The 23,573-nt window shown below is 46.2% G+C and overlaps 1 protein-coding gene across 3 annotated transcripts in view; it reads right to left on the bottom strand.

Moving 5' to 3' along the window:
• The window catches only part of LRCH1 (leucine rich repeats and calponin homology domain containing 1), a 633,328-nt gene that overhangs the window by 102,435 nt on the left and 507,320 nt on the right, over positions 1-23,573 (bottom strand). For 2 of the 3 annotated variants that reach the window (XM_085621846.1, XM_085621844.1), the window contains one exon: positions 4,105-4,214. In XM_085621846.1, coding sequence (XP_085477972.1) covers positions 4,105-4,214 — 110 coding nt within the window. Of the gene's footprint in view, positions 1-4,104; positions 4,215-21,813; positions 21,871-23,573 lie in introns of all 3 variants that reach the window. The other variant, XM_085621845.1, reaches the window with a different exon arrangement.

Here is a 23,573-nt window from a genome sequence, read left to right as displayed (position 1 = left end):
AAATAGTCATGTTCCACTAGGTCAATGACTGAAAATGAACACGCCAATCACAAAAAACAAATTGGAGGCAGGAAACATTTTTCTAATATGATCGGATACAAAAGCATTAAAAGAGAACACTAATAGAACCAGGTACTTAAATAAATGGAAGAGGGCAAATGTAAATTGTAATCAGTTCATCTATGTGTTTAACAATCAAATGCTTTCATCAGACCACAGAGCCAGGGAAACTAGAACCCTCTACCGGCTCCGAAGGCAGCTCCCTCGCGGCACAATTCGTTCATATTTCACCAACAGAAAACATGTTAGCTCAGCCAAGAAGAATAGGACATGGGTTGTAATTAAGGTATGTGCACTGTGCGTGTTGCCATGGTGAAATTGTGCACTGCTGTTCAATTCTAGCTGCCGACCTGTGACTCAGTACTACAGATCTTCCATTCCAGAGAGACGCAGATTTACCATAAAATGTATTGGAAATTACTGACTGAAAGTGGCTTGTCTGTACATTCAGCCTGCCAGGTTTACTACCTTAGCAGCAGTGGTGGCTGGCATCTATGGGAAGGGGAGAGGGCGGGCGCAAACAAAATAAATACAAATATAATCAAACGCTTACCTAGTCTTTGCACCGGACCTCTTCTTTCTGCAACTGCAGCCAGGCCACCAGGAAACTCCGTTGACCAATCCTGATGCTGCTCCCATTGCATAAGAGCAGCTCCCTGATTGGAGGGAGAAGCCTCACTCGGCGCTCCACAGCGCACTGGAGGCCTGCACTTGCTCTAACCCAGCTGAAGACAGCTGGGTTAGAGATTTTTAAAGTGCGTATGTGTGGCTGGCCTTCACAAGATGGTTGGCAAAAAAGATGTGCACTTTAAACAGTGCATGTACAGCCCACCCTCCTCCTTGCTGCTGTCACTCAGCAGGCTCCGCCCGACACTCAGTTCGGGACGGGATGAAAAATAAAGTGGTAATAAATTACCATTATATTTTTAATCTCTGGGACTTTGGGGGTAAGTTAAGTGGGGAGATGCTCCTCCGCTCCAACAGGGGATCCGCCCCTAATTAGCAGCTTATTTATTAGACTTTACTCTTCCTTATATGGGAATAGATATCTATACCATGCATCGTCAAAGACCAGCGTCACTGTTGCCCCAATCACTTGGAGTTCTCATGAAGCCATGAGCCATAAAACGGCTGTAGTTGTGTCCCACGCTGAGAGGTGCACAATGGGTAACAAAGTATTAAGCATGGCCAGGGCACGTTTCGGGATTTGTATTCCCATGTACATCAAGGAGTCGCAGAATTTTGAATTACTTAAAAAAAAAGTTTATGATCTTGTCTGAGAGGATATGATTCAGTCACTTGTATGCAAAAGTGTCTGGATTTAAGTCTTGGTTTAGGTGCTCTACAAAAGATGGGAAGAGAACTGATATACTGCTAAAACCTGTGAAGCAGAACTCAGGGGCAGCGGCTGTGAAGATTTCACTGTAAGAGAAACACAGCCTTTTCAGATTTGCTACCAGCAGTTGGTTAATCCCTTTTTGAGAAGGTGGGTGGCTTTGTTCGGGACTGCAAGACAGGCCGCCAATTTGGCAGGTATGATGTGTGGCCTTTCCCCCCCCCCCCCCGAGTACGGTGGGGGGGGAAGGGGTGTTTGTTGGGGTAAGTGCATTTTCTGGGGTGGGAACTAATGCATGCCACTGGGGTAACAGGATCTCAGGTACTGCTGGACTCCAATTATATAACCAAGGGATTCCCTTTCTACACTTGCATCTCCAAAAGCATTTAGGTTGAGCCATCAAAGCTTAGTCTGGGAGGTGGTAATGGAAGTGGATCTCAGATGCAGTATGACAAATGATCACAGACCATAAATACAGTGTATACCACAGGTATACCATTTAATTTTTGTTTTTATATTTTACGTATGGGAAATGTGGAACAGAAATAGCAAACAATTAAATCTAGAAAGTGCTAATATCTTCTGAGCCCGACATATAACTTCAAAGACATTTTACAGAGATTGTGTTGCAAAGAGCTTCAGCTAAAAAAATATGGGCATTGTTATCCTTTGGGACAAATAGTAGGTTTCATGGCTGACCTCTGAGACCACAGTGTCTTAATCCTCTTCATATGAATTTGTTTGAGTCAGTGGTTAATGGATTTAAATGTCATCAGAGAGAGAGATCATTACAATGTATAAGATATGCTATCATGTCTGTCCTTTCTCAAAATGTCTCTGGGGAGATTGATGCAAGCTAAAACAGCTTAGCAGCTTTGAGTCCAGGCATATGAGAATTTGGATAAATGTCACAAAGCAAAAAATACAGAATGCATTCAAAACTCAATAACCCAGCATCCAAATGAAAACTGATTTCAACTCACGGAAAATGCTGATTTTAAGATGTGAATGGGCAAGCCCAAAAGTTCAAGTTCCAGTGTCCAGTTAGCAAGGCCCTTGCGATCTGGAGGTTGGTTCTAGGTGGGCACCAGACACAGGTTCAATAGGAGACCCTGTTATCTCTCTTCGTCAGGGGTCTCCCTATCTTCATGAGAAAATGGGGTTTAGATTCCTTTGTATATTCGTGTCTAGCCGAATTGTGGTATGCAAATGGCTTCTTGGTTTAGATACTCCTGGATAGGGATCATCATTGTGGAACTCACTGGCTATTGACTATTGGGAGGGATTTTAATATATTGCTTGTTAGCGAAAAATTCTGTTGGATTGATTATTTCTTTGCAAATATATGTTTCTAGCATTAGAAAACTGTTTTGGTCACACATTTTGATAATAGATTTTGAGCAATCATTGATGGCCTGCAGACTTGGTCCTCAGGATTCCTGGGTAGCTCGCTTCCTCAAGAAGACCTCCACATAAGTTTTGGCCCACCAGGCCTAGTTTTTTGCATTCCTGGTCAGGAGCCAACTACTCTCTAGAGTGCACAGTACAGTTTCTTCTTATTTGGGGGCCATTTTAGATAATTAGGCATGTTCCCACCAAAATTCTGTTCTAGAATCTTGTTTCTGTCCAGGGGTATTTCCCTGCTGGTTCAGCAGTCGTTCGGACAAATACAACCTTCTGGCTCAAGAGGTACAATTTCTGGGCTAATGAACTTTGGGTGCCACATTCAACTATCACAACCCAAATGTGAAGAACAGCATTGCCGACTTATTTCTGGGCCTCAGCGAAGGAGATTAAGAGCATGCACAAAATGAAGGTAAAGTGTATTGCTCAGGTGCCTCTAAGATTTCCTGAGAAGGATCTTGGAGTTCTCAAGACTGCCCTCTTCACAGCACGACAGGTCTCACCCAAGAAAAACACCCTGAGCAGGGTTAACCTATCTCCAGGCAGATCATGGAGCCACTCTCTGCTGGATCTCAAAGTGGTTTTGGTCAGCACTTTGTGGACTGGTCTGAATGCATTCTGTAGCCAAAAACCAGACAATCGTCAAACTATGTCTGGGCAAAGACTCTGGGTGTGCTCCAAAACAGGGAAGCTAGAATTGGAGCCCTGTGCAACGAACTGGTCATACATCAAATTAGTTCCATGCAGGCTACATGTAAAAACAAACACACATCATAGTTATGGGGACTAGAAGGATCCACTTATAAAGGATTACGAGGATTTTACTCAAAGAAGTCTGTAGGTCCATCCCTTAGAGGTACGAGTAAAAAGGTATGTGCCCCTCACTAGAATCTCAATTCCTCCCAATTAGTAGCTTCCTACAGTGGGCAGTTGCCGGTCTCTTCTATGGACACGATTTATCTTTGGGTGAATACCTAGTGTAGCAGAGCTGTGTTCTCTGCTAACAAAGCAACACACAATTGCATGGAGCACCTCTGAACAGCAGTGAAGCAAGATAAGTGTATGTTGTCAAGCATTCATCCAGGTAAGGTCATGGGAGGCCAGAGAGTATGTAACAGGTCCTCATCCCACACCATATCACTATTAATCTGCTTATTAAAATATGGTTTTCAAACTGTAGCTTTTGCCCATTGCAAGCCCATCCCTTATTATATTATAATAACCAAATGATTCTCATGCAAGTATACTTGTAAGGTAGCTACTAATGCAATCTGGCAAGGGGTGTCACCTCTTCCGTACAGTACCTCACGAAGGGTGTCCATTAGCTCTTTCTCTTCTCTCATTTGCTCTATTTTTCTTCTTATTGTAAATTGTGGATCTACTGACTCCAAATTCCTCTGCGGCCTTAAGAACACTGTAAGAAAGAATAGATTTTTACATAACAAAACCAGAATCAAAGTAAACCAATAATTTGTACTAGCTATACACTGCATCTGTTTTATTAGTGAGGGAACAACCTTTCGTTCAGTTTTGACGAGCTCAAAATGTAATATTCTAGGCTGGCCACCAGCACTAAATTTCTGATAAGACACATACTGAGAACTTGAATAGAAAATGAACTACATACCTGTTAACTTTCTTGAAAACACCTGCATATTATAACTGACCATAACAACAGACAATTGTTTGGTGATGAGGAATACCAGCATTTTGACACTGTTAATTCTTTGACAGCGTTACCGAAGTAGAGCAGGGAAATATACTTGTCCTATTCTTATAGACACATACTACAGCAGGTACACAGCCTGACACAATGATGTATTCATTCTCGAGTGTTTTGGAAGTAATGAGGATAGAGCGAGGAATTTATCAAGATTCTTCCGCATGATCAAGGGCAGAAATCTCCATGCCAAGGTGCGGCATATAGACTCTTGGTGACAGATGTGTGAAAAAGAATGAGCAGGGAAAAGCCTACATTGCTTTGGAAAAGATTATGATACATACTGAATCATGCTGAATGGCTTCCTTCCTCTTTGGTGTAATGATATTCCTTGTCTTCACTGGACTTTGCTGTAGGAGTAGAGGACAGTAGAAGCCAATGGGGGTGGTGACAACCCAGTTTGTGTATGCTCACCCACTAGTGCCTGAGCCTGATAAGTCAGTGCATGGGTAGGCTGCTCCTCAGAGAAAACCCTACTCCTTTTCTTCAAACCACTGTTAAGTGTTAGGAAGAACTGTATTTAGCAGTCAGTATTAGTGTAAACAATGAGAGAGAAGACTGTGAATCAGCCAAGACAGCACCTCAAGAGACACCTACAAATCCGCACTAAGAAGGGGTCATGTCCAGTTCAAAGAAGCCAGGAAAAGCAGCCCTCGAAAAGAGGCTGAAATCCTGCTTCAGCTTTATCAAAGAGCTTTTCAGCATCGTCAGACAACTCTCCAACCCAACTGCAACCACCAACTCCATTATCCCTTCACAGGACCTCTGCAACCGCCTCTCTGACTTCTTCATTAACAAAATACTCATGAGCTACAGTAACTTCGCACTCCAACCCACTGCAGAAGACATCATTGGGCAACTGCCCACCACTACCAAGAACGCCCATCAACGAATTAACTGGAGCCCCCTGCACCATGGAAGACACCGTGAGAATTATGAAGAAAATCCATACACTGCGCCCCCAATGAATCCTGCCCTCACCATATCTACAACCTGCGAAGAACACTGATCAGCACCAACCTCACCACTATAATCAACACTTCCATCCTTAGTTGAACCATCCCAGATAACTGGAGACATGCAGAGGTCACAGCGCTTCTGATGAAACCCTCAGAAAACCAGGAATAACTCTGCTACTACAGACCCATCTCGCTCCTACCGTTCCTGTCCAATGACATGGAGAAAGAGATCAAAAGGAACTCTCCTCTCACCTAGAACAGCACCACCTCCTGGACATTCCTCAGTGAGGGTTCTGCAGCAGTCACAGCCCAGAAACTGCCTTCTTCACAGCAACAGAAGACATCCGGACTATCACAGACAGAGGGAAAGCACTGCTCTCATCCTCCTCTGCCTGTCAGTGGCCTTAGGTACCATATTCCACAGCACGCTCATCTCTAGACTTCATGACTCATGAATTCAAGGTGCTGCCCTGAGATGAATCATCTCCTTTCCCTCCAACAGAACACAACAAATCAGACTCCTCCCCCATACACCTCCAAGCCAAAGAAGCTAGTTTGCGGAGTCCCTCAAGGATCCTTCCTCTGCCCAACCCTTTTCAACATGCAAATGGCACCCCTCACCTCATCATGAGAGTCCATGACATGAAAATGGTCTCTTGAGCTGATGAGACACAGCTCATTCTCTCCCTCTCTGATAAAAATACAACCACCAGGACTAACTTCACCTCCGGCATGACCAACCGATGAGGGAAAACTGCCTAAAACACAACATATACAAAATAGCTATCCTGCTTTCTGGAAACAAGAGCTCCCCATGGGACTTCTCCTGGTGGCCGGCCAAAGTAGGGCCCACCCCCACAGACCGTGCCAGAAACCTCTGCATCATCCTAAATGACAAACTCACAATGAACACACAGGTCAATGCTGTGACCTCATCCTGCTTCCTCATTCTTAGAAAGCTCTGCAAAATTTTCAACTGACTCCCCACATACACGAGAAGCACAGTCACCCAGGCCCTCATAACCAGCAGACTAGACTACGGCAACACATTTTACGTTGGCATCTTCAAACAGCTCACTCCAATACTCCACACCATCCAAAACACCGCCACCATACTCAACCTAGATATCCCCACAAGAGCTCCTATCACCGCCTACCTCACTGGACTACATTGGCTACCCATCCACAAACTATGCAAATCCAAGCTGCTCATCCACGCCAATATGCCCTCCACAACACCGGACTTGAATATCTCAAAGACCAACTTCATCTCTACTATCCTACCAGACAGCTACGCTCAGCCTCAGCTGCCCTTGCACGTGTCCCCCGCAACCATAGAAGCAGGTCAGGATGGCACTCCTTCTCCTACATTGCCACTAAGACCTGAAATGAACTCCTTCAATACATCAGGACAGCCCCTTTGCTACTCAACTTCCGCAAGAAACTGAAGACCAGGCTGATCAATTAGGAGACCCACCTGACTGACGTTCCTGCTCCAGTGCCCGGATCCCCTCACAGGTAATAAGTTGCGTCATACAAATCGAAGTAACATCACTTAATATAACAGTATGGTGAAGATGGAATTTAGCAATTGCGGCAGCAGCAGCATTTAAAATAATCCCCCTTTTGAAAATGCCGATAGTGACATGGAAGAATTGATTAGGAGGTAAACCTGTACACGTGGTGGAAAGGACTGCACTCCCAGAACATGCCAATATAAGTTCCTGGAAGACCCCACAGCAGAAGAATGTTCAAGCATAATTGGGACAGGACCATGATGTGAGGTCTGAGGCTAGGTTTTATAGACAATGGTTAGACCTGGCATCCTTGGCGTGATTTTCCTCTTTTTGCCTTCAGACCTCCTGTTTTTTGCTGACTTTGTTTTAACTGGCATTTGGAATCTTCGCAACCAGTGGCGGCTTGCATAGGGCGCTGTGGGGCGGTGAGGCAGGGGAGGGGCAGGGTTGGGGTAGTAAACTCGGACATACGATGGAACGGAGGAACATAATAATTACTTTCCTCCGTTCCGTCGTATGTCCGAGTTTACTAACCCCCACCCTACCCTCCCCCGTCCCACCGCCCCGCAGCACGCCAATGCGAGCCACCACTGTTTACAACTGCTAATCAGTGCTTGTGCTCTCTCCATAGAACATGGTAGAATTGACTTCTACCCAGTAGGCATATTTAATTTACGTGCAGGTTCCTAGTAAGGTGGGCACTACATGTGCCCAGGGCCTGTAAATTAAAGGCTTCTAGGGGGCCTGCAGCACTGATTGTGCCACCCACTTAAGTAACCCTTTAAAAAAATCTCAGGCTTGCCAATGCAGAGCCTGCATATATAGTTTTAAACTGCCATGTCGACCTGGCAAAATAAACCTTTTGGCATGCCCAAACTTTCCTTTTTAATACAAATAAGTCACCCCTATGGTAGGCCCTGGACAGACCAGAGGGCAGGGTCCAATTTATTTAAAAAGTTGGACATGTACATTTAAGTTTTACAAGTCCTAGTAGTGAAGAAAACAAATTCGTTTTTTACTATTGCAAGGCCTACCTCTCCCATAAGATAACACTGGAATTGCCTTATTAAATTTTATAAGTGTAATTTCCAAATGTACAAGTTACTTACCTTCGGTAACGATGTACCTGGTAGAGAAGATTCTAGCCGCAGATTCCTTAAGGTAGTATTATCCCCAGGCGTGAGACTGGACCCGGAAAAAATCTTTGCCACAGCATCTCTGCGCACCGGGGGCAGTACCACGCGACCCCACCCTGACGTCGTCCACGGATGTGATGTCAGCAAGGTCACATAAGTCCCACCCCAGCGTGCTGATGTCAGTTTTCTTCTGAGAACGTTTCCGCGCCACAACGCAGAGCCATCACAAACAAAACTGTGAGAGTATGGGAACAGTGTGCGAAAAAAATCAGTGAAACAAAAAAGTGAAGAAGTGTATGGTGTGGAACAGCACCATTAGGGACAGTGCCAAGCACTGCGTTACTGAAAGTCATGGAAAGGAAAGAGCAGAGCACCGCTCTGAGAAGCAACCCTGCAAAGCAAAGACAATAACCTCCCTGGAAGCAGAAAAAACATGTTAAAAATGACGTGGCAGACGACAGAAAGGCTGCAACCACAATCTTTAATAGTGAAGGGCAACAAGGCCGGAACAGAGGAGTAACGACAAAGCACCTCAAGAGAACACCGTCAAGGAGAGTCATATCCCCTGTAAAAAGCTAAGGGCTGAGGCACAGCCAAGAAACTCCAACCCAGAGGATTGCGTAGGAGAGTATGAATAGGCCCCACACTGGAAGAACTAGGGTGCAGGGATGCAAAAGTACACATTAACCTACCGTCCAATCACCAGAAAAGAAGGAGGGGAAACAATTAAACAGAACGAAGCACCCCGCCAGGGAGGGAGAGAAAGAGAGCATCCGCAGAAGACAAATGCCACCCGAAGGGAGGCGAGTGCAGAAGACCAAGCTGAAGGGTCCTCGCAGAACGGGGAGGAAGGGCGGGTCGTGAAGGAATCTGTGGCTAGAATCGTCTCTACCAGATACATTGTTACCGAAGATAAGTAACTTGTACATGTGATAGAGACTACTAGCTGCAGATTCCTTAATGTAGAATAGATACCCTAGCCATACCCAGAGGGGAAGAGGGCCTGCGAGAGAACCTCCCCAGTAGGAAGAAACACAGGACCCCAGCAGGGGACGTGCCACGTGGACAAGAAGGGCAGCCCAGCCCCCACCAAGCAGAAGTATGCAAGAACAAGGTGAAGGGAAGACTAGGAGACCACAAGCCCATTCAAGGCACAACGGCCACAAAACCTCGTAGGGACAGTCAGCCGCAGAGGAGCACCCAGGAGGAAAAGAACGACCCCAACTCCAGGGAGAAGAGGTAGAACCGGAGGCAGAGCCTGCCGTAGGAAAACACACAGCGACAGAGGCCAACTGAACAGGCATCACCCGCAAGGAAGCAGGCAAGGCAGGAACGGCCCCACAGCCAAGAAACACAGGCATAAGAAAAAACGCACAGGTGCGCAAAACCCCAGCAGAACAAGAGGCAGGGGCACAAGGGAACACAATAAGGGCCATGGCGGTGGACCAGAACAAGCAGGCGTGTGCAGCCAGCAGCTGACAGTACCATGGAGCAGTGCACCCAGAACAAGCCAGGCGCAGGCCGAGGGCAGAGGCCAGGGAAATGCAGAACAATCCCCAAAGGAGGATCGTTCAATAGACACACACCGACCCACGAAGAGAAGTGGGACCAGCCAGAAGAGAAAAAAGGGAAGACACGGAGGACGTACCCAAGCCGTCAACCAGAACACAGGAAAGCCGGGAGAAATCCAGCCCCCCTGGAACACCAGACAGAGGACCAGGCCGAAACGCTGGACAGGAAGGCGGAAATGCCACAACACGCCATCGGAGACCGCATGCCAGTCTGGTCGAGCAATGTAGAGAAAACCGAGATGGACATAACCTGGAGTAGCGCAAGCTGCGCCCGGACAAGACACAAGAGACCACACCAGCGGTATATTGTGATGCCAAGAAAGGCAGAGAACCCGAAAATGGGCAACCACACCTTCCCAGCACAGGACAGAGCTATGCAATAGCTACAAGTAACCCACATAGGGTATGATACGTCCCAAGAAAATATGGGATCACCTCTTAGGGAAAATTCCCGCCGCAGAGGACAAGAACCTAAAGGACTTGCTGATAGAACCGCAGACGGCTTGCCAATCAGCCAAACAAAAAACATACAGAAGGCCCAACCTGAGGACACATACAGGTGTACCAACAACCAAAAACCTCAAAAACCAAAGGGGCTGTACTAGCTGCCAACAGCACAAAGGGGTCAACCTAAGGACCCTGAAGGCACGCCAACCCACACAGAATACACAGACGGTCCACCCGAACCACTAGACCCCTGAAAAAAAAGGGTGGGATAACGCCGCCCATAAAGCAGCAGAGGACCGACAAGCCAAGTTTACAGAGGGGGAGAAGGAGGACGGAGCCCCGCAAAGAGCAGCTGAATGGCAGCATCCGCATGGGTGTTAAACAAAAGCACCCATCAAACGGTAGGTCAACCAGACGCTCCCCAACATTCTCAGGGAAAACGCTATCCCTCAACCAAGCATGGCGACGGAGAGCTACTGAACTTGCCATAGTGCGGCCAAGAGCATCGGAAACATCCAGGGCCGAACGAAGAATAAACGAGGCCAACTCCTAGCCATCCATCACATGGTGCCGCAGATCAGTGCAGACACCTTCTTGAGAAACAGAAGGGACTCCACGGAATCCCACAAGCTGAAAGTAGCCCTGGCCAACACACAAAGCGTGTTGAGTGCTCGCAAAGCAGCACTAGAGGAAGCGAAGAGGTTACACCCCCTGCAATCCAACCACCAGGCCTCCCGTGACGGAGGAAACAGCACCAAAGGTAAGGAAGGAAAAGCAGTCTGCAGAAGAGGGCCCTGGGTAGAAGGGTGGAAAGAAAGGCAGACTGGATCGTGCGGAGCAGGACGGTGGAGGTGCAACTGGGGCACTGGATCTCCCGTGGCAGGACGCCCCCAGAAGAGAATTATGGAGCGAAGATTCGAAGGGCAGAAGCAGCTCCCGTCCACCTCAAGGAAATGTTCCGTATGGAATGGGGTGGCGGGGTCGCCCAGGTGCAAAATGCCAGCGGCCGTGGAAATGGCCCGGGCAAAAGCTGCACTCGCCTCTGTAGGGCGTCGTGGGGGGGGGAGCAATTCGACCGTGGGTGATGGCTGTAAACTAAGCCTGCCATCCCCGAGTCCAGCTGGAGGAAGAAATGGCCAGCCCAGGAATGGGGGGGAAGACTCACGGACGAGTGGGGGACCTGAGGCAACTCTGGGGAAGGCTGTGGCCACGGGGACTGCGAAGAACCCTCCCTGGAAGACCCCGGGGAAAAGGCCACGATGCAGCGTCCCGTCTCCGGGGAAGAAGAGACAAAAAGATGACTAACCTTTGGAGAGGAGGGGGCCTCTGGAGACGAGTCGACGACACAACGCTAGCACGGCGCCGTGGAGTCCGCCGCTGGCGTGATGTCGACCGGTGCCGGAGGGGACGCTGAGATGACTTCCTTCACCCCTTGCGCCCCAGGAGAATGGAGCGGGACCGGCTCCGGGTCAGCGAAAGAACGGCGCCAAAAAGGCGCTGACTCGATCTCTGACAAGGCACAAGGCAGCCGTCTGCGTGGAGAGAAGAGAGGGACCCGCGGATGCGCCCCGGCACCTAGCCAGCACCCGCAGCACTGCCAGGGCCGACAGCTGTCGGCGCCTGAGCGGCGTCGGCTCAGCTTCTGGCAAGGCCGCCGCCTGCCCAGAAGACCGAGGAGGACTCAGGGGCGAGCCGATAGTCCCGGCGACCTCCTGCGACACCATAGGGACCCCCTCGGGGTTTGCGGCGAGGCAGAGGCGCCGTGGGCCGAAGAGGGGATCCTGTAGGGCCGCACCCAGAAGACACCACACCTCCAGAACCTGAAGCCGGAGCTGCCGACAACGCCACGGAAGGCCCCGCACGTGACAAGGGAGCCACAGACGTCCCAGGAAGAGGAGGAGGAGGGGCCAAGGAAGCCTGCAGAACTGCAGCATAGGCCTGCATTTGGGCCCTGGTTGCCCTGACGCCGGGAAACGGTGGGTAGGGTGGCGATGAATGAGGCCGCATGTCCCGCGGAGAACCTGCGCCCTCTGCAGAGCGGGGACCAGGCCTTGGGACAAGCTATAAGACTTACTGACGGGCGAGTGACGCCCTTGGGGCCTCAGTGTTGGGCAATGTTGGAAGCGGTGATTCTTGGACCCTTCCGCGGATGGGACGGATGCGGAGACGACACCGATCTGGACAACCGGGCTGAAAGGAGCTTCATCCGGCGCTCCCGCCGGGACTTAGGCTTCAGATGCTGGCAAGCGTCGCAGTCCATGGAATCATGGTGCTCGCCCAAACACCACATGCAAATGGGATGAGGGTCCGCCACGACATCTGACGTGCGCAAGACGAGCACGCCTTAAAGCCCGAAGGCATTCGCACACTGGTCCACATGCAAAGCTTGAAAAGAAGGCCTGAAAACAGGTCAGGGACACGATCTGGATCCGCGTTGCACGCAGAAAAGAAGGAAACTGACGTCAGCGTGCCGGGGTGGGACTTATGTGATCTCGCTGATGTCACGTCTGCGGATGATGTCAGGGCGGGGGTCACGTGGTACTGCCCCCGGCGCGCAGAGATGCTGTGGCAAAGATTTTCCGGGTCCAGTCTCACGCCTGGGGATAATTCTACGTTAAGGAATCTGCGGCTAGTAGTCTCTATCAGATGGGATCAGGTAACCCCTTCATAGATGGTTTCTCTGGAATCGCAATGTAAAATCCTAACTTATGGTAAAGTTGGATTTTAACTTGCAATTCTGAAAATTCCAATTTTAGGAAGTTGGCATGTTCTTGCCATGGCCATTTTGTGCCTGCAGTCGGTTCCATGATCACATGACTGGGTGTGGGTGACAATTGAGCTTAGTGTATTACTCCAAGACAGCCACACACAATGGGGAGCTTAGATGTGGCTGGATGGGCCATCACTGGCAGGATGGGAGGGGGGAGCTGGGCTGTGTACTGTCTCCACACAAAGGGCTGTATACTCCCTTAGTTAGTCCGAAGGCAGGGCACATGTGCAGTTCAAAGGCAAGCCTCTACAAGCTTCTCACCACTTCAAAGGCACAACGGAGTATAAATACTGGACCTCAGATACAAACTCTTCAGTAAACTTTTGGACCTGTGGATACTCTGCTAGGAAGGACTGCTGTGCTGCTGAAAGGACTGTCACTCTGCTGACTGGCTACCCTGCTATGCTAACCTGCTGCCTGCTGTCCTCTTGCCTGGGTGAGGATGACTGGACCTGCATCTCCTTAACCCCGAACGGCTTCAAGGGCTGGTTGGCTCACTTCTTGATCTGAAGCTTCAAGGACACAAAATGATTCCAACTACCTTACATCTGCATCTGGGAGTCTGCACTGCCAATTGATGCCACCCCAGTACTGGACCCTTGGAAGTGGGCTTAAGGTGCTCTGCCAGCCTCTGGATCCAGCATAACCAACAAAGCCCCTTTGCTGCACGGTGCAAACACAAGCAGAACCAATTCATCGCTGCTGCTGCATTGATTGCACTTGTCGCAAAGACCTGCATCTCAGCTCTTTGGAACCACCGCATCGCCCCGACTGGGTGATACATCTGCAGCACAGGCCCCTGCGTCTCTCGTCGATGGCAGCCTCGATGACGACGCTGGACTCTGCATCACAGCCTCGCCTTTTTTCAGAACAGATGCATCACCCCGGCTGCGCGATGAGACGTCAGCGCCATACTTTGCCTTGCAAGCTCCATCAACGGGATCCTCAATGACGACACAGGCCCTCAATCGCAATGTCTATGCATCTCAGAACTGATGCATCGCTTCGAAAGTGTGACGCATCTTCGACATGGATCCACGCAATTCTCTGCAAACCAGGATCTAAGGCACTTTGTTCAGCGGGCCTAGCTGGGTCCCTGTAGCCGGCCCGCACTCCATTGCAGTAGGCCTGAACTTGTGACTTTATCCCGGTACGGTGCGACCAGATATCCATGGTTTGCGCTTTGTGCTTTTGGGCACTATTTTCACTAAAATCTTTAAAATCGCATAACTTGGGTTTGACTGATTGGATTTTTGTCGTTCTGGTCTTGTTTTATTTATTTACGAAAGCTCTATTTTTCTAACTTGGTGTGGGAACCTTTGGTGTGCTGTTTTCACTTTATTACTGTTTGATGTGTTGCACAAATACTTTACACATTACCTCTAAGTTAAGCATGATTGCTCTGTGCCAAGATACCAGACGGTTGAGCACAGGTTAATTTAGGTTTGGCTTGTGCTCCAGCCTGACCAGGATTGTGGTTACTGCCAGACCAGGGCTCACACCCCAGAAAACCAACAACCCAATTTCTCACAACAATGTTCGGAATCACGCGCCTAAAGTTCAACATTTGTATGATAAGAATCTTATAATGAGAGACTACAGATTTAAGGAAACAATTGTGTTAAGGGTCTTCAGGTTATAATTACTGAAAGGGCTGTGAAATAACTTAAAATGTTTTGTAATAAGTCTCTCACTATGGCTCATGAGTCTCTTTCGAATCTTAAATGTTTAATAGTTCTGGTGCATCTAGTACACAAATCCAAAATCAACAAATAAGACTTGGCTTTCAATGATGAAAAATGTGTTGTGTGTCAGGAATATAGTCTGACTAAAATAGTGTCCTAAATGTTGTTTACAAAAGTACTGTCCCACTGGGTCTAATTTTGTTTTTAGCAATTCTAATGGGGAACCATTTTTGTAAAATACAATTAGGATACAATGTTTATATCTGAAACAATTCTGACTATGACATTCTGCAATCATCCTGAAAAACCACTAGTTTGGGACAATCAATATATGGCGCAATTTGGATGGTGGCAGCGAATATTAGAGAAGCTGGGCGGTGTATGTTTTTTTTTGTCTCTCCTTTCCTTTAAACTTTTTTTAATAAATAGGTTGCAGGAAGTTTAGGGGAGTCGAGAAAGACCTTCATATGGACCCCAGAAGTGGTACCTTTGAGACGTCAGTATCTTCTATCCCCATGACCGCTTCTGCATGAAGGGCTGAGAGGGAACACAAGATGTACCTTTAAAGTTGACCAGTCTTGGAAGAACTGTACGCATGTATCCGAAATAAAGGTTGCTTGTACCTTTTGCAAAGTTGCATATAACAGAAAGTGAACTGTGTGTGGGCAAGCCAAGTAAGTAGGTAAGGCTGAGTCTGATGTTTGGCTTTGGGCAGACCCTTTCTAAAAAGGACTGGGTAGTGGCCAAGCTCAGCATCCCAGGCAATGGGGGGCTCAAACTTTCCGGGTGTCCCCAGCCATTTAAGCCCCCACTCATCCCGAGGCCAATGAATATCTGTGAGATATGGAACACTCCGGTTCCCTTATCACATTCTGCAGGGGGGTGCCATTTTGTGTTACGCCACAGCCATTTCCCTTCCTTTAGTAGTTTTGAAAGCATCTGCTTCATACGAAACGAAAGAAGGCTGGCAAGCATGCAGTCCATGGACATAACTAAAATCGGACAACATGCTTTTCTGTTTGAGCAGTTGTCACTGGAACTGAAGCTCAGATACTCCACACAAATGTAAAATCATGTCTACAGTACAGTGACACTTCACGAAGTAGTCTTTTTGAAATTCTTTAACCAGAGCAAACTCAGATCTCAGTGGCCTGTTTGTTTTTCTAAATTCAGACTTTTGTGAAATTATTTTGTTTAAGTCATTGGAGGCCATTGTTTATAACATAAAAATGGAGTGCTCTAGGTAGGAGGGCAGCAAAGATGCATTTTCACTCTAGTTAATTTGCTGGATTTTATGGCAAGACCAGAGGCTAACATTATGCAATCCTCTTTATTGCGCCACCCACAGCAGCATTATCAAAGAACATAGAACAACAAAGATCTTAGAACATTAACAAAGAGCCAGAATCTCCATAACTCTTCCTTCTTTATTGCTGCTGCCCATAAGATAAGTCATGCATGTCTTTGCTCTTAACCTTTTGGGGTTGTATGAGTTTATGTGGATTGTATGAGAATATTTGTGAGCGGATATATATATGTATATATCCAACAGAACATTGCTCCAGCAAATGAGCCGCCTCACACAGAGTGTTATTTTTTTCTTCCATTTATTTGGCAGTCTGTAAAGATTTCTGCACTCTTGCACCAGCATATTTTCCAGCTTCGCCCCTTAATCTCTATCTTTCCGCCAAACGCGTTTCGGGTACACTTTACCCTTGGTCACTGGCTCGGGCCCCAGGAGATCAATGGTGTGACTTTTTTTTTATTACTCCGCCCCAATGGTGCAAGGCATTCTGGTTGATTGAGTTCAACAAAGTATTTCCACAATGGTCTCGCCATCATATCTCCTGGAAAATGTACAATTTATTAAAATATACCACAGTGGGTTGCTAAGTGTCCATATATATATATATGCAAAAAATTTGTTTAAGGAGTATATTGGGAATTCTAGAGAGATTTGTGGCTTTATAAAATTTAATTTTCATTAGAAACGTGTCGAATGTGTTATTCTTTGTGTAAATCAGGGACCCCATCTAATCAAATTTCTGATTCTAGGCAAATATGCCACTTTACTTCACTGTTCCCTACTTCTTTGACTGTTAAATGTACAAGCACCTTATATCAAGGCCATCGTGTGCACTATATTAAAAAATCTCACTTGTACATGGCTTATTATGCTGCAATACTCATGCATGTGTATGTCTGTAGAATGCAAAAAGAACTATTGATGGACAGAATGCAGAACAATGTCATACATTCACCCCAGTACAGAGATCTGGGCCTAAATCTATCGTTTTTTGCTCACCATGCCATTCCAGTTTGGACCCATCCATATGCAAATCAGTCTTGATCCTGTGCCCAATGGCAACAGTCCAGCCGGAACTGCCAGGCCAGGTCCTCCCTGGACTGGAAACAAGCATCCTAGGACCGGTTTCGGGGTTTCACCCCTCTTCAGCCAGGATAGCTGGATGCCAGTGGCATAGAGAGCACGGTACTCACGTCTGAGCATACCCGTCCCACTCGGGGTGACAAATGCAAAAAGAACTATTGATGGACAGAATGCAGAACAATGTCATACATTCACCCCAGTACAGAGATCTGGGCCTAATTCCATCGTTTTTTTGCTCACCATGCCATTCCAGTTTGGGCCCAGTCATATGCAAATCAGTCTTCACCCTGTGCCCAATGGGAATAGTCCAGCCCGAACTGCCAGGCCAGGTCCTCCCTGGACTGGAATCAAACATGTATGTCTGTAGGGCATGTGACACACTGAATCGTCTCTGGACTCTCATGGCATTGGGGACTGGAAAGGGATGACGTCTCAAACGTTCTTGAGCTCATGTTGGGAACCATTTAATTTTAGGAGCTATTGCTCAATGTACAAAACTGAAACATTTATAGATGGCTTTCCTTAAATTCCAAATATCCTTTTCATATTTCTGTGAGATATCTGTTGTGTCATTGACATGCTAATTCTTTCGATGATGAGTCGGCTCATAGTTGGCTCTTAAGGCCAAACTAGACCACTTGTTTGAGTCTGGTCTGGCTGTCAACAAGTTACATGATATCTTGACTAACTATGCAGAACATAACCGAACATCTATAATAATCCACATTTTGTAAAGCGCGAACAATCACCCGTAAGGGTCTCTAGGCGCTGGGGGCCGTTGGGAAGATTAAGCAAGCTATTGCCCAGAGTCACATGGTGCTGGGCTAATCTGCTGCCAGGTATCGAACCTTGATCCCCAGATTCCCTCTGGCTCATGTCACCCCCCACCCCCCACCCCGATTAAAAAAAAAAGCACTCAATAGAAAATAAAATAATGTTCTTAGAGATATGTACTGAAGAAACTACTTTTCCTTTATTTATGGTACAGACAAATAAACTGTCATTAACTACTTTTGCTTCCTGCAGTAAATCCTGGAGCAAACTGGGATAGTTTGAGTAAAATGCCCTGCCATCCCCAACCCTCCATCAAGCAGCAATGCATACGGTGTCCAAAACTGGTATCAAATCCCTGTGAGTAGCCAGCATTTGTATACATTGTGAATGAGAAGAAAAAACTGCGGTAGAGCAGATTCAATGGCCTAACAAGCATTGGCAAACCCACCACGCCTGCCTTGCATTTTGAGTCCTGACTAAAACAAAGAAAAGACTGCTGCAGTGAAATAAATATCAAACACCATTGGTTTCTGTGTGATGATCTGAGATGTGAAAAAGTCCCTAGTGCACTGTAATGCAATCACACCTAAAAGGCGTAATGCCACACCAAACAGCCAGTAGCATGAGACGATAGAATAATACTTTTCTTGGTAGAGTCGACTCTACGTATATATTTTTTTAAATGGTAACAATAGGTCTGAAGACGGCTATGCTGTCAAACCAGACCTAAAAAGAAGTATGCTATGTATGACTTCACGTATATATTCCATTCAACATGTAGGCTAAATTAAACATCTGTTTCACTGTGCGAGCTGTGATAAAATATCATTATTATCCTTTTTGATGATCAATGCATTAATAGGTAACTTCTAAACATACCATGGCAAGTTCTTCCACGAACAGTAAAATATGTACAAGTAACCAGTCCTCTTATTGTCACTAATAATTACTGAAAAGGCTAAAACAGGCCACACCTACTCCCCACGAAGCCCACAGAAATGTAACACGCGGAGCCAGTGCGTAAAACTTTGCATGAATGAATGAATAGAAATGTATAGAATGCCACTGTTACCTCAGAGAGTGTCCTGCCGTGTGCTATACAGAAACTAGAAGCAATGGCTTACATGTCTATTTGAATGGGTCTTCAATTATGGTACTGACAAGGAAGCAGTGAACTGTAAGACAGTTCAGTGAGTTAATGCACCTGTTTTTAAATCTCTGTAAACTACCTATCTAAGCTATTTTATCGGTTACACCATGAAACTTAAATTCTGCCTAAAGACTAGGCCTGGGTGTAAAATTCTGCTCCGCTCAACGGGTTTGTGGTGTATTTTCCACTCCGCGCTACATGTAGAGTACAGAGTTCTCAAAAAATCCGCATAGTGTAATGGAGCAGGGTTTTTCCTCTCTCATGGCTCACAAATGTTAAGTTGGCGAGCGAGGAAGATTCAACGCTAGACCGCCTCCTGGCGAGACTTCTCAGCGTGGGCAGTCGAGGCAGGTCGCTACCCTTCGCATTGAGAATCCTGCCACTTGCGTGGAGGAAGCTGCCGCTCGAGCAGAACACCTACTCGAGGAGCAGAAAGAAGCTGCGCCCTCTTGTGCTGCGCGACCAACTCCCGGTGCTAAAAACCAGTGATACAAAGAATCAAGATTGCACAACTGCCAACTTTAAAATTTGTTTTATCATGTGAGGAGGGGTGGGCAGAGCCTTGAAGGGGTTGGGTCTAATGTGGCCAACCATGGAGCAGTTGGCGGGGGCCAAAGAGAGGGGACGAGGCCTAAAGGGCACTGTAGCTAGGTGTAGAAGACTCAAATAAAGATGGGAGACATAGCGGAATGGGCCCAAGAGAGGTTGTTGCTTTCAAATTAAGAAATGCTGAAGTAACATATGACGCAGCTTTATTGTGGACACACAGAAGCACAACAGGGCGAGTGTAATTTGCGGACTTTAGCAGAAACGATGCAAAACAATTTGCTCCAATTTTGTCTGTTGCTAACCTTTAGTGGTGCAAACATGTTCAACTTCTCTTTATAACTCATATGTTATCTAATATTCAAAATATTAATCTATGCTGAAGGAAAGGGCTCCGTGAATGTCCACTGTCAGTTTTAGACCAAGCCTTTCACTAATGTAAAACAATAGCCTCCTCACAAGCAAGAGACACAGTGAGTCTGTCTCTCGCTTGCTTCCAATTTCAACTGTTTCTAAATCTGAATTTGCTTCCATTAAATTCTGGATTTTCGGGAAATAAAATGCAGGCATTTATCCTTTTTCTGACAGATCACTTATTCCAACAAGCATTGGCAAAGTCAATAGGTAGAGCTTGCATTCTGAGTCCTGATGAAATATTTTTTTAAATCCTGCTGCTGTGAAAAGACAGAACAAACACCATTGCGTTCTGTATACAATTCGCTCAAGAGATAAATAATTTAATGTGTGATGATTCATATATTTGAGGCCTAAAATTTCCTCATGCATTGCAAAGAAAGAATTCCACTGGAGGTGGAATGATGCACCATTTAGCCAATAGCTTGGGGCAGGACAGCAAAACTCCTCTGAGGGGAGCAAAAGTCCTCTATGTACATTTTAAGGAAATAGTAACATTAGGCATGCAGCCAGCTCTAATGTCAAGCCAGATCTAAAAAGCAGCTCATACTAGGGGGTTGCAGTGGTGGGGTGGCAACGTAAGAGTGCGAATAGGCCCATGAAACCCACTATTCAGACAAGGAGCGAGTGTGATTTGTGAAATTAACTGCTTTTAGTTTCTTTTCTTCCCCACTTACTTCTAAGAAGTTCTCTCAACGTTAGGGGTTGAAGTGGGCTGGATTTGAGGGGCACGAAATGCTCATACTTTTTTTTTTTTAATTTACGAAAAAGTTTTCCCCAACTTTTTGTAAAAAAATGACAACCGTCTTGGGACGGTTAATTCTGAGAGTTGAAATACCTGAGATGAAATGTAAAGCAAGCAGTCTCCTGTGCAACCAAGGGAAGGGTAAACAAGCCTTCTTGCTAGCATGCTTGCTTGCTAAAAAGAAATGTAAATGTGTGCAACTGATTCATCTGCAAATGCAAAGGGTGCTTGGAAGTGGTATTGGCTTTAATTAATGGAATCACTTGAAGCTTCCTGGATGACACAGATTTTTTTTTCTTTTTGAGATGTATTGCAAGGGAGTTACCAGCTGGGCTGTGAGTGTTTTTAAAGGACAGTTATAAAAAAAAATGCACAGTGTACAGTCTGGGTACTACTGAAATCTATCATTTGGAAGCACTTTATCTTAAACCTTTTTGCACATTTTGTGGCAGGCTATCTTATACTGTAAGTAATGCAAGTTTAAAATAATAACTTACATATTCGCAGTGCTTTCTGTCACAGACTGTGACCTCATATCACTAAACATACACAAGTCACTATTCTCCACACCCAGGATTCAGTTCTGTGGCTCTCTGATTACAGGCACAAGCCTCTGCAGTTTATTAACTAATTGAGGTTTCATAATGTACAATAGTGCATTTCCCACTGATGAACTTAACCTGCATTTCTTTTTCATTTGAGCTGTGCCTGCTTTTATATGAAGTTACCTGAAGTTGAAAGACCAGAAAAAGTTACAGAATATTTTCTATTTTTTAGCCACGCCTGTGACCCCAACCCAACGCGTACTCACCCGCCCCATTTGTGCAGAGCATCACATTTCCCATACTTTTTTTAATGCACCTTTAAGTCACCTCTGCTCGCCGTAGCCCCTCGACTCGCACCTTCCATCAATTTAATCTCAGCTCCGATTGACAGAATTAAGTTTACGTCTAATGAAACAAATAAACTTTTCCTTATAGTAAGCGCTTATAAAATGTGAAATGCACCGAGCGCCGCCTCTGCAGAATTAAATTCTACCTGCAGGGGGAACCCAAACAACATATTTCTATCATGCCTGGTGAAAGAAAAATAATTTTAAGTGAAATCATTTTCGGCTTCATGATGCTATTTTGAGTTCAACTGTTTATAATTATTTGATACTAGAACATGCACGCTGGTTGAATAATTACTTGGTGTTAGGTTTTCTTTAGCTCTCTCGGCAGGTTCGGGAAATATTGGTGTTAAACCTAAAAAAAAAAAAACATGAGACTCATAGCTTACCGGCTAAATCACTTTAGAGAAAAAAACATTCATGCTCACGTGCCTGTTTAATGAGAATTTCGTTCACGCACAGCTGTCAATCCTAGGGTTCTGGTTACATATTTTATTTTTGTTTATAGAACCTAGACTTAAAAAAGCTTGCTGTAAAAAGTGTGCACAGTAGGGGTGAGCGTAACTTGCATAATTTGCTGTAGCATAATTACACGCATTTACAGGAAAATTACACAAGATTACGTGAAATTGCACGAGGAGCCCAGGCTGTTGTGTTGGGAGATCACCATTTAGCGCTATTTTCTTAGAAACAAATTCGTCCTTGCGTCCAAAATGAATCCGAGGATGCAGTTAGCGCTAAGAAAATAGCTCTGAGCGCAAAAGAACACAAAGCAGCTGGTGCTGCCTGCTCAGTTTGTTACAGTTTGTTACTCTGTGCTCCTGCTGTGGTATTTTTGTGTCAAATTAATAATTTAAAATTACTCTGATTACTCCGGCGTAACTCGGATTTCACTCAGGCCAAGTAGGCAGGTCCTAGGAATACGGTTTTTATTCACATTTTTGAGGCAGAGGAGGGCATTATGTTCCAGGCAGATTTCTGCGAGGTCATGGCCCCTCTCTCCAGTCACCCAACAGTGGAAATCAATAGCATGTTTTACTCAGTGAGAAGGCATACCTATCTATCTGTCCGTCTGTCTATCTGCCTGTTTGTCTATACTTCCCTTCCTTTCTTAACAATGCACTAAGCAGTATATTTAGCATTCGGGTCAACCCTGAATAGCTGATCATGAACTCAGTGGAAGTTGAGTAGTTGTCAGATTGTAGATTTGTCCAAACTCTCCTTAATGTGCAATCCAAAAACTCATTCTGAATTTGTCAATGTATTTACCAAGCCTTGCACTGTAGCCCCTCCCCTTCCTTCCATATTAGAATACGTCCTTCATTTTACAAGCAGAGCTTCTAGGCCAATTTGACTTATACCACAGCAGAGTTAACGCCCGCCTTCTTGCCCTCCAATCCATTACACCATGCACTGCCGGCTCGCAGTGGGAGTGCGGTGGGGCGGAGCGGAGGAGGGTCAGGGTGCGGGGGTGGACTCGGACATACGACGTCCACGAGTAAAGCAAGTAAATAAATAAATAAAACTATCTGCCTTGCGCACGCTGCATTGCCGAGAGTTGGCGATGCAGCGAGCGCATGGCAAATAGTTTTATTTATTTACTTACTTTACTCGTGGACGTCGTATGACTGCCTCCACTTTTCCCCGCTCGCCCACCGCCCCGCAGCACTCCCACTGCGAGCCACCACTGCCCCAGGGTTTGAGGCATATTTGTACGTGAGCGAGCTACTTACTACATAGCTGATTTAAAGGGTTTGCAAAAATCTCAGACCCCTCTTGCTAGTAGCAAGGATTCAAAAGCACCATTGCAAAGTGCACACTCGCTTTTTTTAGGTCTCGCGCCTAGCGTTGCAGTGCGTAGCGCTGCTCGCGCAGCGAGAGTCCTTTTGTCTGGGGTTCTAAAACGTAGCCTGGAATCGCACACGCTTGTGCGTGTGCTTTTACTTTTTTGCCCTGCTATTGGCCTTGGCGTGTGTGTTTTTTACTAAGACAGCACGCAATAGGCCAAAGGCAGGCGCATTGCTCCGCCCATGGCCTATTGGTGTCTATTACATGCAC

Source organism: Triturus cristatus, chromosome 8 (assembly GCF_964204655.1).
Source record: "Triturus cristatus chromosome 8, aTriCri1.1, whole genome shotgun sequence".
Classification (NCBI taxonomy): Eukaryota; Metazoa; Chordata; class Amphibia; order Caudata; family Salamandridae; genus Triturus; species Triturus cristatus.
The sequence above is the reverse complement of the archived record's forward strand: the minus strand, read 5'-3'. Positions and strand labels throughout refer to the sequence as shown.